This window comes from Alligator mississippiensis, chromosome 1, assembly GCF_030867095.1.
Source record: "Alligator mississippiensis isolate rAllMis1 chromosome 1, rAllMis1, whole genome shotgun sequence".
NCBI lineage: Eukaryota > Metazoa > Chordata > Crocodylia > Alligatoridae > Alligator > Alligator mississippiensis.
The window spans coordinates 21,798,152-21,813,885 of NC_081824.1; the positions used below are offsets into that span (position 1 = coordinate 21,798,152).

General features: G+C 47.8%; 1 protein-coding gene across 1 annotated transcript; it reads left to right on the forward strand.

Annotated features, from left to right (window-relative positions):
- Positions 1-787: 787 nt before the first annotated feature.
- Positions 788-12,776, forward strand: NT5C1B (5'-nucleotidase, cytosolic IB). Its single transcript, XM_019479063.2, has 6 exons — positions 788-973; positions 1,071-1,238; positions 7,029-7,158; positions 8,781-8,903; positions 9,409-9,593; positions 11,826-12,776. Exons 1-6 carry the CDS (start codon positions 836-838, stop codon positions 12,186-12,188), a joined length of 1,107 nt encoding a protein of 368 aa, XP_019334608.2. The 5' UTR covers positions 788-835; the 3' UTR covers positions 12,189-12,776.
- The last annotated feature ends 2,958 nt before the right edge of the window (positions 12,777-15,734 follow it).

The window sequence follows — 15,734 nt, forward strand, 5'->3', positions numbered from 1 at the left end:
GAACAATACTTTTAATTTAATACATAGGGTTTCAGGCAAGGCTCACCAAGGTCAGTGAACGACCTCATGCCTCTCTGAACCAGTTTGTGTCTAAGGTGCCAGCCTGGCCCGCCTCGCACCGATAAACGGTGGCCAAATCTCTGCTGGCCAAGGCTGCCTTTGCCACTACAAACTCTCTCCTTGTCCCAGGTAATGCGAGACTAGGCACAGGGGGCGTGAATGAAATCAAGTCCACCCTTTCGATGCCCCAGCCTCTCACTTGGCTAGGCACAGAGGGGTGGGTTTCAACCCCAGCCCTGCCTGGTGCTGTCTCCAAGGCATCGCCCCAAGACGTCCTGGCCTCTCCGTGTCGCGGCCCGCCGTGCCCACAGGCTCCCACCACCTTTTCCACCAAAGATTGGGCCCACCAGGACAGATGTTCAAAGGGGACCGATCCGCGGCCCCCCTGCCCAGGGCTGCCCACCCCGCTGTCGTGCCATGAATGCCTCTAGGTCGGGAAGGCAGGAAAATGCACATGCAAATCCACTCCTACATGTGTCACCCCCCCCGGCGGGGCATCTGCATGATGATGAATGCATTAATCATCGTATTACTGTTAATGAGAGCCCTCTCCCTGGTCTCCCAGCGCCCTCCTGCAGCCTGATCTCCGGCCCCGGGCCGTGCTGGAGGGCTGGCGCCGGCCACGCTGCCCTTGGCGAGCTCCGGGCGGGGCGGCGCGATGCGGGGCGGGCCGGGGCCGGGGCCGGGGCCGGGGCCGGCGGGGCGGGGACGAGCCGCGCTGCCCGCCCCGCAGCCGCCCGCTGCCCGCGCCCCGCCGCCGCCGCCTGCCGCTGCCATGAGCGCCGCACCCGCACCCGCTTCCAGCACCGCGCCGCCGCCGCCGCCGCCGGAGGAGCCGTCGGGGGCCGAGCAGGACTGGGCGGCGGCCAAGGCTTTCTACGACAACCTGGTGTCCACCAAGCGGCCGCGGCCCGTGAGTGCGGGGACGGGGTGGGCCGGGCCGGGTCGGGGCTGCGGGGGTGTTGGGAGGGCGCCCCGCTGACCGCCCGCCCGCCCGCCGCCGCCCGCAGCCCAAGCCGCAGCACGCCATCACCGTGGCCGTGTCGTCGCGGGCGCTCTTCGACCTGGTGGAGGAGCGGCGCATCTACGAGGAGCAGGGCGTGGAGCGCTACGTGACCTACCAGCAGGACAACGAGAACGTCACCCTCAAGCCCGGGCCGGCCTTCAACTTCGTCAAGGTACCGCCCGCCCCAGGGCCGGGGCCCCTCCCGACACCCAGGGGGCCCTCCTGACACCCGGGGGGCCCTCCTGACACCCTGGGGGGCTCTCCTGACACCCGGGGGGCCCTCCTGACACTCGGGGGTCTCTCCCGATACTCAGGGAGCCCTCCCAAGACCGGGGAGCCCTCCTGAGACTCTGGGGGCCTTCCTGACACCCAGGGATGTCTCTTAACACCCAGGGGTCCCTCCTGAGACTCAGGGTTCCCTCCTGAGACCCAGGGCTCTCTCCTGAGATCCTGGGGGGTCCCTCCTGAGAGCCAGGGGACCCTCCTGAGAGCAGGCATCCCTCCTGACACCCAAGGGTCCCCTCCTGACATCGAGGGATTCCTCCTTAAAATGTGGTGCCCCTCCCAAGACCAGGGATCCCACGTGACACTGAGGGGTCCCTCCAGAGATCCAGGGATCCTTCCTTAGATCCTGGTGCCCCTCTTGAGACCGGGGATCTGCCTGACACCCAGGGGTGCCTTCCAAGATCCTGGTATCCCTCCTGAGACCAGGGATTCCTCTTTAGATCCTGGTGCCCCTTCTGAGACTGGGGATCCCTCCAGAGCCCCAGTCATCTCCACCAGGGATCCCTCCTGAGCACCGGGCAGTGGCTGGGAGACAGCTTCCCTGCCTGTGTTGGGAGATCTGGATGTACTGGATCCATAGGAAAGGCATATGAGGAGATTCCAGCAAAGCCCCTTTTCACCTGCAGGCACCAAAAGGAAAGTCTCTCTGGGTCGGCATTCAGATCTCATGGGCCGGTTGCCAGACCCTGTTGTGTAGGAGCAGCATCCCTGCCTTAGGCCCTGGTCCAGACGTTTCTCCCCTCCGGCGGGCTGGTGCTGGAGAAGAGGCTTGGCCTCATTGCTTTCATTTCCTCCTTGAAAGCAACTAGATTTGTTCCCCACCCCTTTCTGGGAAATGAGGTCAGGCAGCAGATACAGCTAGCCCTGTTCAAGGAAGTTAAGCTGCGGTTTGGCTCCAGACCAGATGGGATGGGCATAGAGACAGGCCCTTGCTACCCGTTACATATATTACACAATGAACTGGTGAATTGTGCAGTATGTTTAGACTGGCCTCGGGTGCAAAAGTAAGGACCAGTGCGTAGTGCTGATCACACAATGAACTGGTGAATCATGCAATAAATGTACTTGGCCACATGTGCAAAGTAATTATCACACAATAAAAATGACCCTTCAGCTATAAAAAGAGCCAACCAGCTATGAAGTTAGTGCTTGAAAATGTGTACCAACTCTATAGCTGGTTTCTATCTAGCTTTAATTTTAACATACAGTAGCCCCCTAAGCAGTCATGGGTCAGGCTCCCTCTACAAGTTACATGCATTATGCAATTAACTGGTTAATTGTGCAGTGAATTTAAATTGGCTGGACATGCAATCATACTATGAAAAGGTTCATCTAGCTATAAAGTTAGAACTGGAAAATATGCAGTAACTTTCTAGCTTGTTTTTGTCCAGCTTTAATTTGCACACGTAGCAGGGTCTCCCCCCACAACTGGTTGCTCTGTTAGCTAATGGGACTCCCAGCTGCAGGGGTGCACCCTGCACAGCCAGGGCAGGGAGTCCCATGGCTGAGAGGACTCTCAGCCCCGGTAGCGCCCCACAGCTGCCAGGACAGGGTCCTGCAGCTGATGGGACTCTCCATCCTGGCAACTGAGACACTGTAGGGGCCAAGAGTCCTGTCAGCTATGGGACTTGCAGCTGTGGGAACTTGCTACTTGCCAATGTAGGGGGAGCCCAGGATGGTGATCCCAGGTTTTCCCTGCACCACATGATAGGACCTGATGATGGATCCCATGATCATGCCTTCCTGCCTTGCACACGTGGCATGGCAGCAGATACAGTTGTGTGGGTCATGTATCACATCCTATCATGCCTTTACCTGAATGTCTAGAGGGGCCCAGAGACAGGATCGGTTCCCGCAAGGCAGTGGTTCCCAGCCTTTTTTAGACTGGAGGCAACCCTCCTTGGGAAAGGAAGCCCCGCTAGGAAAATGACGGCTTGCTCTTTTCACTGGTCTTTCCACAACAGAAAAAAACAAGAACAAGCAGGGGTGTTAAACCTCTGGCCAAATCTGGCTCGTGGAGCCACAGCATCTGGCCTGCTTGGGTCCCTCACAGGTTGGAAAACTTGGCAGCAGGTAGTGGTGGAAGCTCCATGTGGCCAGTCCATCCTCACCTGCCATTGCCCATGTCCAGATCTGGCTGGGCTGCTCACCCCCTCCCCACCAGCATGGCCAGATTGGGGCCGCCACCACGTGTCCAGAGCGGGACTGGGCTGCCCCCTCCCCTGCCCTACACACACACATCCAGAGCGGGAATGGACTCCTACCCTGCCATGTATCTGCAACGGGGCCCCTCCCCATGCTGCTGGATCTGGGCTGGACATCCCCCCCCCACCCTGCCTTCCAGTACATAACCGGATCAGAACTGGGACCAAGCACCACTCTGCCTTGTCCTGCCCTGAGCATCTGGATCAAGGTCATTTTACCCTGCCTTCCCCTCCACCCCACGCTCCCCATGTCTGGATTGAGCCACTCCTCCTTGCCCATGGATCAAGGGCTGTACAACCCCTCTCAGCCAGGTCAGGTCCATTGGCTGGATCTGGCCTGTGGAGGGACATGGCACCACACATCTAGCCTGCTGGCCAAAAATTTTGGGCACCGCTGTAACTAGAGCAATTCTGTAGCAGAGAATGCCGCAAGCCCACAGCCAGACAAGGATTTTGACACAACAGGTTCCTATTTGAAATCTCTGCCTTGTTCTTATGAATCAGGTTTGCCCACCTAGTGGTGCTAACATTGCATAGCACTTCACAACACCCTTGAAAGGATCTTAAGGCACCCCAGGGTGTCAGAGCTCCCTGGTGGAGAATCACTGCTTTAAGGTCATTGTGTCATTCTTGGATCATTCAGATCCCAAATCATAAGGTTGTAACTGCTTAATGCCCACTGCTTCATTGGGAGTTCATCTGAATAAAGACATCAGATGTTGATTCAGTAGAGGCAAAATTACTTGCCTAGTATAGACATATTTTTTTTCGTTTTGGTTGCCCACAAATTTTGCCAACCTTTGGTGGCAACTCACACATTTTCCTGCTGCAGTGAAAACTGGGAAGAGATATAGACTAGTTTTAATTCAGGATTCCATAAACAAGGGTGAGGAGGTCTATCGTGTTTTTGTTGAGTGAGATGAGAGAGATGTGCAAGTTAACCGCCGGGATGGTGGAGGCTAAATTATGATTTTGCTGATTGGGATTTTTATAAGTGTTTGAAGAAACACAGACTTCACTGGGAATATGCAAGTGCAAAAGAGGAGAGAATTTGATCTGAAATATCTATTTTAATTACTTGGGAAACTGCCATGGCATAAAACCCACCCAACTAATTTTTGAGAAGAACTGTTGGATTTATTATTAAATAGACTGGCTGGTAGAAAGAACATGTGACATTGCATTGCCAGGAGCATTTAAAAGAGACTCTTAACTTTCACTGTCATGTGTATAGACTCAGGAAAACAGTGAGTAGCTAAAACATTTTTGCCATGCATGGGGTCCTAAGGAAACAACAGCCATGGTATAGTTGTCCAAACTTTTATATGTGCAGCAGGGAGGACAGATACTGGCAACACTAACACACCCAGCCATATAGGAGGTTGAGCCTCCTGCCCCTCCTGATCTATTTGTCCTCATCCCTTGACCATCTCATTGTTGCCTCTCTTTTGATGGAATCAGCTGACTTTTCCTTTCAGCCTGAGTCCTTGGGCTTGTCTCCCTTACGCATCAACTTTGATTATCTCAGCAGGTCATTTGTAATGCTCAGAACCTGCTATTTCCTTTTTCTGTTGAGCTATGGCAGCGGTATCTAGTCCAGAGGGAGAACAAGCAAGAACTGTGGTCAGGGGGGTGCATACTGCCAGAGAAGAACAAGCTTTCACTTCCAGTGTTGTTCGTGCTTGTGTTTACATTGCCAATGGAGAAACCCCCTCCCCAAAAAACCTTCAGGTATAAACAGCATCGGGAGTAGAGAACAGACTTCCTCACAGGGTCCTCCTCCTGTTTGAAACTCCTTCCCAGCAGGGCTGACTGTATTGTTTGGAAAACAGTTCCCGTTATAGTACTCCTGCAGTCAGGACAGGCCTATTGGAAGACATGATCTAGAATTCCTAACAGGAAGAAGTGTGCATCTATGTTTGAAAAGAGGAAAAAAATCATGGTGGATTGTTAGTAGCGAACCTTGAGACATCTGACTTTACCTTTAGAAGAATAAAGCCCACATGTATACAATGGGTCTCTAGCTCACTGTCCCTTATGGGGCATCAGCCTGTTCTTTTCAGTGTCAAAACTCTTGAAATCACACTTTCCCATGGCATATGTCGGTGCAGGACTATCAGACACAGAAGGATGGATTTGGCATACAACAGTTGGTGATAAACTTATTTTCAGATCATGCTGTGCACTGCAGGCTAGAGTCCCTTCATTTGAATTGATATTAGGCCAGATTTGCCCTCTGTTACTAAAATATAATCCACAACAGTGCCACTACTTAGTTTTAAGTAATGGCAGTGTCTCAGTTATACATTTGGCATTAAATAATTATTGTCTAAGATGCACGAATAGTACACAGAAAGTCAGTCTTCTTGTTTGTTCATTTGGCTTCATGACTCTTCCCTCCTGAGCATCTAGTGGGCCAGCTTCAGTAGGATGTGGTGAAGGTGGTTTCAGCTGTAGTTTGGTGATTGGGACACAGGAGCTGTGGCTTCAGAACTTTGCGTCCAGGCAAGCCTAGAACCCAGATCTCCCATGTCCTGGATAATTGCTCTAATTACGGAGTTATAGTGGAGGAACTTTATACCACTTAGGTAGATCAGTTCTCCATGTGGATGTCTTGCAGATTGGGTCATAGATGCCTTAGGAGGAAGTAGAATTGCAAAAGGTAAACATATTTTAGCACATATTAAAACTCCCCATTGAAATGAATGTAGGATTGCACTTTTTCTGGCAACAGAGGAACTGTCCCAGTGGTGTCGTAGGTGCTGTTCATAGAACTGAATGGGAGAGCTGTGCGATTCTGCAAGATGAAATAGCATGCACTCTGGAGAACCCACTAGTCCCCCTCTGAAAGCATCTGAGCATCTAAAACAGGCAACTGTGCCTGTGCCTAGTCACTTTAGCCTGGAAAAGAGAGAGAGAAGATAGTGGCATGTTACTTGCTACTAGACAAGTCCTGTAGAGATGGGTCAGTAACTTGTTCATTTATTAGCCGAAGCCAGGGCAGGGTAGAACCTTATCCAGTAACTGGTTTAGAGTGGCATAAGAAAGTCTGTGATAATCTACTCATTTGGTCTCTTGCGTATGAAAGCTTATGTCTGTCTCAGCCAGTTATTCTCTAACGTGCCACCTTGCCCTGCCTTCTGCATGACTTCAGACTTACAAGACTAACCCCCTCTCTTCGTTCATTTAGTCTAACTGATCATAGGTGTCCCAGGTAAGAGAACTTAATTTTAAAGTTACAGAATTTAACTTAACATTTTTTTGTCTGCTTCCCCGATAAGAAGCTCAACTAAGTAGCAGCTGGGAGTTCAAGAAAAGGAATGAATAAAACAAGTTTAGCAAGGTAAACCTGTATGCATTTTAAACCCGTATTCTCCTTCTAGGCAGGACCTGTAAGTATAAATAAAACCACCCTGATTAAGAAAGAATGTATATGCAGCTTATTTATGCACATCCATATTTCTTACCCACAGGCACTGGAACATGTCAATGCTCGACTTCGTGAGCTGTACCCTGATGAAGAGGAACTATTTGATATTGTTCTGATGACTAATAACCATGCCCAAGTAGGAGTGAGACTCATAAACAGCATCAATCACTATGGTAAGTAAAATAAATAACATTTTGTAGAGCTGCCTGCTGCCCTGGTGTAAAGTGAAACATTTTTTGTTTGCTCTGACCCTGATATAAGGCACTTTCTTTGATACTGACACCCATTCCTAAGGGGGAAAATGTTTATTTGTGTGTATCGGTATAAATGAGAGTGTGTTATGCAGGATTGATCCACAGCTCCAGATTTTCCTTGTCAAGAGTGAATCTCAGATTCTGTGGCAAGGCCCTTGAATATATCTTTGTTTTGTATTTTATCCTCTAAGCAAATGGAAAAATTCCTTAAGTTTAGCGTTGACTGGAAGATAAGATTTTGTTGATAGGACTGAAATACTGTCACTTCATTGATTGAATGGTCAGCTCATAAAATCAGAAGTCTACAGAAGGCTATCGAGGAGATCTTCAGATGGTTATCTGGCCCCAGATCTGGCCTTAGGGAAAATGGCTCCCTGGAGAGCTTGTATTTTGCCAGTGTACCCCGCCCCCAGGTCATGGCAGTGTCAGGGCCAGGAGGGTGTCAGGGTGTGTGTAGAGGAGGGTGTGCATGCATGAGGGGCACATAGGTGCCAGCAGCTATGGGTGGCAGGGAACCCTATGGGCTATCACAAGGCAGCGCATGTGTCCATTCATCAGAGATGCTGGCCTGGTGCCAGGCAGTGGGGGCTTGGCAGGGGACAGCAGGAAGGGCAGGCAGGTGAGCAGCAAGCAGGACTACCTGCACGAGTAGCCCAGCACCAGCTGCAGGGCACCACTGCCCAGCTCCCCCCGCTCCTTCACCCTCAGCAGTGGTGACAGTGGCTGGGGACACTGCAACTCGGCCTTCAGCTCCAGCAGGTTGGTGATGGCAGTCCTTAATGTGCAGGCTGGGGTTGCCCAGCCACACCACCTTCTCACTTGGCATCGGTGCCTTGCCCTTGGCTCGGCCCTTGGCGCCCTCCTCCCAGGCCTCCATGCTGCCTGGCACTGCCTGCTACTACCACCTGAAACCTTTTTATCTCACTGCCTCTAGGCAGCTGGCTCCAATCAGCTCTGGGCATGATCTGGGTGTTGGGGACAAGCCCCGCTGCCCAGCCCCCAAAATAGTTGCCACCAAAGTGTACCAACAGCTCTCACCTGGCATGAGCAGCGGAGCAGGGGTGTGTGTGTGGTATCTCCCCAAACCATGGCACCCTGGGCAATTACAAACAATGCCCACCCCTTAGGCTAGCTCTGTCTTGCCCACTCTGTCTTTCTAATGACACACACCTTTTAAGTTCATTTTGTCTGACATGATAATATAAGAGTTGCCATACTATAATAGACTATAACCTCATATCTTTCTTCCAGCCAATCCTATATTTTAAAGGATACAAGAAGAAATAGTTCATCCCAGCCTTTATTCAGTAGGAGACTGCCACAACAGCATGGCTTTCCATAAATGTTCTTTACATTCCCTAAATGGTAGTCAGTTCACATAGTAACCGTGTGTGTGTGTGAGTGTCTGTGTTACATTCCCTAAATGTTAGGTCACATAGTAACCATGCATGTGTGTGTAAGGACAAAAACCCAGCAGGGTTGTACCATGTCACCATATGCATTTGTCCCCTCTATATCTGTTTTGTTTACTTGATTTTCAGGTTTAACAATTGAACGTTTCTGCATGACTGGTGGAAAAAGCCCTGTTGGTTACCTGAAAGCATATCTTACCAACTTATATCTTTCTGCTGACTCTGAAAAAGTTCAGGAAGCCATAGAAGCAGGTTGGAATAATTTTTTTCCTGGTTTACTTCTCAGCTAGCCCTACTGAAAAATTAATTCATTAATTACACATACCTTTTCACAGAAGGTGGTAGCACTGAATTAAAAATAGATGTATTACTATCCATAAGATACCAGCTTGTCACTGGTTTAGTTATGATTATCCTTCCACTCACATTTTGCATCTTATTGTCTCCCTCCTTGCCCCCTTCACTCCTAGTCATCTTCCTTTATCTCTTATTCCCACCGACTCATTTTCTTTTATGCTGTCCCTATCCATAGAATGACCTCCCAAGACCACTATACCAAGCTTCTTATTTCCTTTAAGATTCATTTATTCTGTGATGCCTGCAAAAAATAACCAACACCAAATGCCACCTGTGCTCCAACAGGAGAAAGAAGAGTTTAAAATAATAATACAAACATTGATTTTTAGTACTTAGTTAACCATAGTTATTGACATTCATTTTCCTAGAAACTAACTGAAATTCTCTGATGTAATTTCAGGCATTGCATCAGCTACGATGTTCTCTGCAAATAAAGATGTGCCCTTCTGTGATAACCAGCTGCGGGTGGCATTTGATGGGGACGCTGTTCTCTTTTCTGATGAGTCAGAGAAGATTGTCAAAGAGCAAGGACTAGACAGATTTTTTGAACATGAGCAGTTGAATGAGAATAAGCCTCTTGCACAGGTACCTGCTTCTTGAATCATGATGAGTGTTCAAAACAACTCTGCATTTTTATTACCAAGCATTTTGTTGCTACCTTATTCTCTTTTCCTCATTCTTCTCATAAGTATATATGTTCTTGTTTTTCAGAGGTGTTTTATAATTCAGTGTATTTTTTATTATAACATTAATTTCCTTATACTTGCTTTGATATTTTTTCTTTAAGGGTCGTCTGAATGTACTAAGGACAGTTTGAATTCTTAGCTGGTGCTTCTGGACCTGATGTTGTAGTGTTATAACACAGTACTAAAACTTCACGTGTAGCAAGTCAGGCCCTGGGACGGCAGAGTCACCCCCTTGCAACTGCTTGGATCCCACCTTACTCTCAGCCCTGTCTATCAGGGTCTCACCCTGTTGTTTCTCCTGCCATGCCTTAATGTTACAGTTGGATTGGGAGGCTGTCCCTAGAGGCCAAGGAATTTCACTTCAGGACCTATATCCTTGTCAGTCCTCTGGCCTTGGCCCACTTTGCTGTGGCTGGCCTCTCCGCCCAAGGTCCACTGTCACAGGACTTTAGGCTGCTGGCTCCCAGCTCTAGCCACATCCTCATGGGGTTTGACCCTTTGGCCACTGTCTCTTTTGCCACACACTGCAGTCCTCGGTTGGTAGCAGTGTTCCCCACCCCAGATGCTGCTTGCAGCTTCCAAGCCTAGCAGGGCTCTCAGCTGGCCATGGCCCTCTCAGTCTTAGCATACTTATGCTGTCTGCCCCATTTTTGAAGGGTTCAGGATCTGGGGTATCCCAGTTACCCTTCTCTCCTATACAGCCACATGTCATGCCTCCAGTTTTAAACGCAAACACAGGTCTACACCACAACTGCTTCCAACGTAAAATCCTTTCCCCTCAACCTGGGGCCGTCACACCATGATAACAAATAAACCTGTAACCAAAATCATTTAGCTTCAACATCAGGTGCTGCTGGCCTTCCTTGCAGCCCTCCCAGGGCCTGCAGTTCCTCAGCTCTGGCAGGTCAGTCAGCTGCCCTTCACAGCTATGGTCCTGGCCTTGTGAAGCCTGCAGCCACCTCTCCATGTCACTTGATCCACCACTTCTACCCCACACCTGTTAATCACTAGCCTGATTGCGCTGTCTGCACTTAGGGCAAGCAGCCATCTTCTTAAAGACCTCTCTTCGTCCCTCCAGGGACCCGGATCCAGCTGGTTGCTTACAGGCTCTCTCTCCACTTTAGTAATGGGAAAGGGACACATTAAACACGGTAAAAGTAAGAGCATGAGGCTATCACAGCTACTTAAAGGTATATTTTCTCTTTATTATCATCTAGAGGCCTTGACCTAAAGCTCACTCAAGTTAGTGAAAAGACGCCCGTTAATTTAAATGGAAAGCCCTTGGTCACTGTAGCAAAAACCTTTCCCATTACAGGCAGGACCTAGTACCTTTTCTCAGCACTTGTGCTCCTTTGTTGACCTCTGTACATATAGCAACATTGAGGATTTAACATGTAATGTTACGTCTTGCTTGGCTTCACTTCATGTTGTCACCTGTAACAGCTGTCAATGAAACACTGTATTTATAAGAAGTTGGCATTGATTTAAAATGCTGGAATATGCTGAGTGCCCAAGAGAATTATAAAACTTGTCCTGAAGTTCAAATCGTAACAGCAATTTAAATCTAAAAAGATCATCTCTGCTCTTATTTCCACTCTTGTATATCCAAAATAAGGCTTCATCCTTGAAAACAACAGAAATTGCAGGTGTTTAATACCTTGGATTTTGACACTGATCATTCTTTCTTTTGATCCTGATGTTATTTTCAGGAGGAATCTGAAGCTGGAAGAACTTCATTGATGTCAACATATGTAAACCTAAACAAATGTCTCTGTGAGAACAGAATCAGGAATAACAGTTATATATGTATGTTCTATTCAGGCTCATGGGTCCAAGTCAGGAACAGGGCATCACTAATTACACAATATCACAGGCAACATCTCAGTAAGAGGGACACAATGAAATATGCATGAAATATTATATACAAATATACTTTTGGGTGAGGTATCAGAATTAACCATCATTTGCTCATTTTTTTGTAAGCATGTTTTGAGAAGGGATTTCAACATGGAAATGGCAGTCGCCTTAGGGCTTGGGAGAGGTGTGCTGTGCATAGAGGGCCTGGAAGAAAGAACAAGATATTTGTACAATTGTACAAATATTAAACATGTTTCTAATGTTTTAATCCTAGGGTCCTTTGAAAGGTTTTCTGGAAGACTTGGGGAAGCTCCAAAAGAAATTCTATGCAAAAAATGAACGACTAGATTGTCCTATAAGGACCTACCTTGTCACAGCCAGAAGTGCAGCGAGTTCTGGAGCCAGAGTGCTGAAGACTCTCCGTAGCTGGGGCTTGGAGATTGATGAGGCACTTTTCCTTGCGGGAGCTCCTAAAGGACCAGTCTTGGTGAAGATCCGGCCTCATATTTTCTTTGATGACCAGATGTTTCACATAGAAGGAGCACAACAGCTGGGTACTATAGCGGCGCACGTACCTTACGGTATTGGTCAGAAATACCACAAATCCAAACCTAATGACAGCAGTGTTAAGAAGTAGCTTCCCTTAACTTAACAAGTCTCTAATACATACATAGCTATGTCTGAAAACTGTACCTTTTTATTTTATAAGCACTGTGTTTAAAAGTTTAACCTCACTGGCTATATCAATTTTAAAAGGAAATATTTTTATTACAAGCATGTTTTTACTGTAATAATATTCTTAAGCAGTCTTGGTTGTTGTTTTTTACCAATCTGGAGCTAGCACACTACTTTTTTAATATTAGGAAAAGATTTCTACTGCTTTTGTGATTTAAGCTATACTTCAAAGAGAGAGAGATGCATGTATACATTCTCTGAAAGGGTTATGAACAGATTATTTATAAAAATAATTTTGCTGCCTAGTGAACATTTATAGGTTATTCTTGAGATGACCAAAAGTTCAGTTTACCTAATGTGCAGTTATGTTTACTTTTTCAGGGCCGCTTTGTTGGATATGTATTTAGTGATTTTGTCATTATGAGCATTTGATTTCTATGGGTGATTGTAGTTTCAGTAGAAAATGTTAGTTTGTTTGACCTTGTGTTTACAGGAGCCTTTTATTTTTCTACACTTTTTTTCCTACTCTAATAAAGCTGGTTTTACAGAACATTGCCGTTTTTTTGTGTATATGTTAGGGAAAAGGATCTTATTAAGGATCGTTCAGAATTGACTGCTATTGCATAACCTATGTAAAATTAGTATGATTGTCTCAGCTCAGATTTTAGGAGAAGGTGGCTGTTTCAATGCTAACTGATAATCATTTGCACTATTGTTCTGTCATACCAATCTTCTTATACCTAAATCACCACCATAGTATCTAAGCACTTTTCAGGTAACATGATTAACATCTGTCACATCTCACCTGTGCCCCTTCCCCCACACAGACTTATCAGCCAGATGCTGCTCTCCAAGCTGCCAGGCTGCCTACTGGTAATCAGATCAGCTGGTATGGCTGGTTAATAATCAGCCATCAGTATTGACCAAAAAATCTTTATCGGTGCACCCTAGTATGGCTACACAGTTGTAATGGTGTGATCATGTGTGAAGAAAGATGGATAGAGCTATCTGCCATCTGTATTTTGCTATGACTGACAAGCTGAGCAAAGGAGCCAAAGAAGTATTTGGTATGGAAAAGTAAATATGTACCTACACAGGTCTACAACATGAACCTTCTCCAACCAGACCTAAGCAGCTGTCCATCTAGAATGAGACTGAAGCCCTGAGGTAAGTGGGGAAGCAAGAGACCTGGAGGAAGAGCAAGCAGGAGAGGGGACATCAGGGGACGTGCTGTCATACTTCCTGAAAAATCAGGGCAATCAACTAATTACCTCAAGTGCCTGTACACAAATGCACGGAGCCTGGGAAGCAAGCAGGAAGAACTGGAAGTCGTTGCACAGTCACAGCACTATGATGTGATTGAAATAACAGAGACATGGTGGGAGCTTGCATGACTAGAGCACTGTCATGGATGGGTACAAACTGTTCAGGAAGGACAGGCAGGGGAGAAGAGGAGGAGGAGTTGCGTTTTATGTAAAAGAGCCATGTGATTGCTCAGAGCTCCAATATGAAGCTGGAGATAGTCCTGTTGAGAGTCTCTGGGTTAAGGTGAGAAGGGAAAGCAAGAAGAGTGATGTCGTGATGGGTGTCTGCTATAGACCACCAGACCAGGAGAAAGTGGTGGATGAGGCTTGCTTCAAACAGCTAGTGGAAGTTTCCTGATCATCAGCCCTGGTTCTCATGGGGGGACTTCAATCACCCTGACATCTGGGAGGGCAATACAGCAGTGCCCAGGCAATTCAGGAAGTTTTTGGAGTGCTGGGGACAACTTCCTGGTCCAAGTGCTGGAGTGGCCAACTAGGGGCTGTGGGTTTCTTGACCTGCTACCCACAAGCAGGGATGAATTAGTGGGGAATATGGTAGTGGATGGCAACTTGGGCAGCAGTGACCATGAGATGATTGAATTCAGGATCCTGAGGAAAGGAAGGATGGAGAGCAGTGGAGTAAAGACCCTGGACTTCAGAAAAGCAGACTTTGATTTGCTCATGGAACTCATGGGCAGCCAGACAGAAGGGGAGAGGAGTCCAGGAGAGATGGCTGTACTTTAAAGAAGCATTACTGAGAGTGCAGAAACAAACCATCCTGATGCATGGGAATACAAGCAAGTATGGCAAAAGACTAGCTTGGCTTAGCAGGGAACTCTTTAGTAAACTAAATGACAAAAAAGGAAGCTTATAAGAAGTGGAAACTTGAATAACTGAGGAAGAATATAAGAGTACTGCTTGGGCATGCAGGGATGAAGTCAGGAAGGGCAAGGTGCAATTGAAGTTGCAGCTAGCAAGGGATGTGAAGGGTAACAGGAAGGGTTTCTACTTGTATGTTGGTAGCAAGAGGAGGATCAGGGAAAATGTGGGTCCCTTCCTGAATGGGGGAGGCAACCTTGTGATAGAGAATGCAGAAAAGGCTGAAGGGCTCAATACCTTTTTCACCTCTGTCTTCACGGGCAAGGTCAGCTCACAGACTACTGCACTGGGCAGCACAGTTTGGGGACAAGGTGAGCAGCCAACAGTGGTGAAAAAACAGGTTAGGGACTATTTAGAAAATCTGGTCATATACAAGTTGATGGGGCCGGATGGGATGCACCTGAGGATGCTGAGGGAGTTAGCTGATGAGATTGCAGAGCCACTGGCCATAAGCTTTGAAAACTCATGGCTATCAGGAGAGGTCCCAGATGATTGGGCAAGGGCAAACATAGTGCCTGTGTTTAACAAAGGGAAGAAGGAGGATCCAGGGAAGTGCAGACCAGTCAGCCCCACCTCAGTCCCTGGAAAAATCATGGAGCAGATCCTCAAGGAATCCATTTCTAAGCACTTGGAAGAGAAGGTGATTAGGAACAGTCAGCATGGATTCACCAGGGGCAAGTCATGCCTGACCAACCTGATTGCCTTCTGTGATGAGATTACTGTCTCTGAGGATGCAGGGAGACCAGAGGATGTGGTGTACCTTGATTTTAGTAAGGCTTTTGATACGGTCTCCTACATCATTCTTGCAGACAGGCTAAGGAAGTACAGGCTGCATGAATGGACTGTAAGATGGATAGAAAACTGGCTGGAACACCAGGCTCAGAGAGTAGTAATCAATGGCTCAAAGTCTAATTGACAGTTGGTATCAAGTGGAGTGCACCAGGGCTTGGTCCCGGGGCCAATATTGTTTAATATCTTCATCAGTGACCTATAAGATGACATAGAGTACACCCTCAGGAAGTTTGCAGATGATACCGAGCAGGGGGGAGTAGTAGATACATGGGAGGGTAGGGCTAGGATTCAGCATGACCTAGACAAACTGGAGGATTAGGCTAAAAGAAATCTCATGAGGTTCAACAGGGACAAGTGCAAAGTCCTTCACTATGGACGGAACAAGCCCATGAACCAGTACAGGCTGGGGGCTGACTGGCTGGGCAACAGCTTTGCAGAAAAGGACCTGGGGGTTACAGTAGACAGTAAGCTGAATAGGAGTCAGCAGCGTGCCCTTGCAGCAAAGAAAGCTAACAGTATATTGGGCTGCATTG

What these genes read in the sequence shown, in the direction of transcription:
- NT5C1B (XM_019479063.2), top strand. Translation starts at nt 836, where the DNA reads ATGAGCGCCGCACCCGCACCCGCTTCCAGCACCGCGCCGCCGCCGCCG. An exon ending in TCAGGAAGCCATAGAAGCAG is followed by an intron (nt 8,904 to 9,408) that starts GTTGGAATAATT and finishes ATGTAATTTCAG; the next exon opens with GCATTGCATCAGCTACGATG. An exon ending in AGAATAAGCCTCTTGCACAG is followed by an intron (nt 9,594 to 11,825) that starts GTACCTGCTTCT and finishes TTTTAATCCTAG; the next exon opens with GGTCCTTTGAAAGGTTTTCT.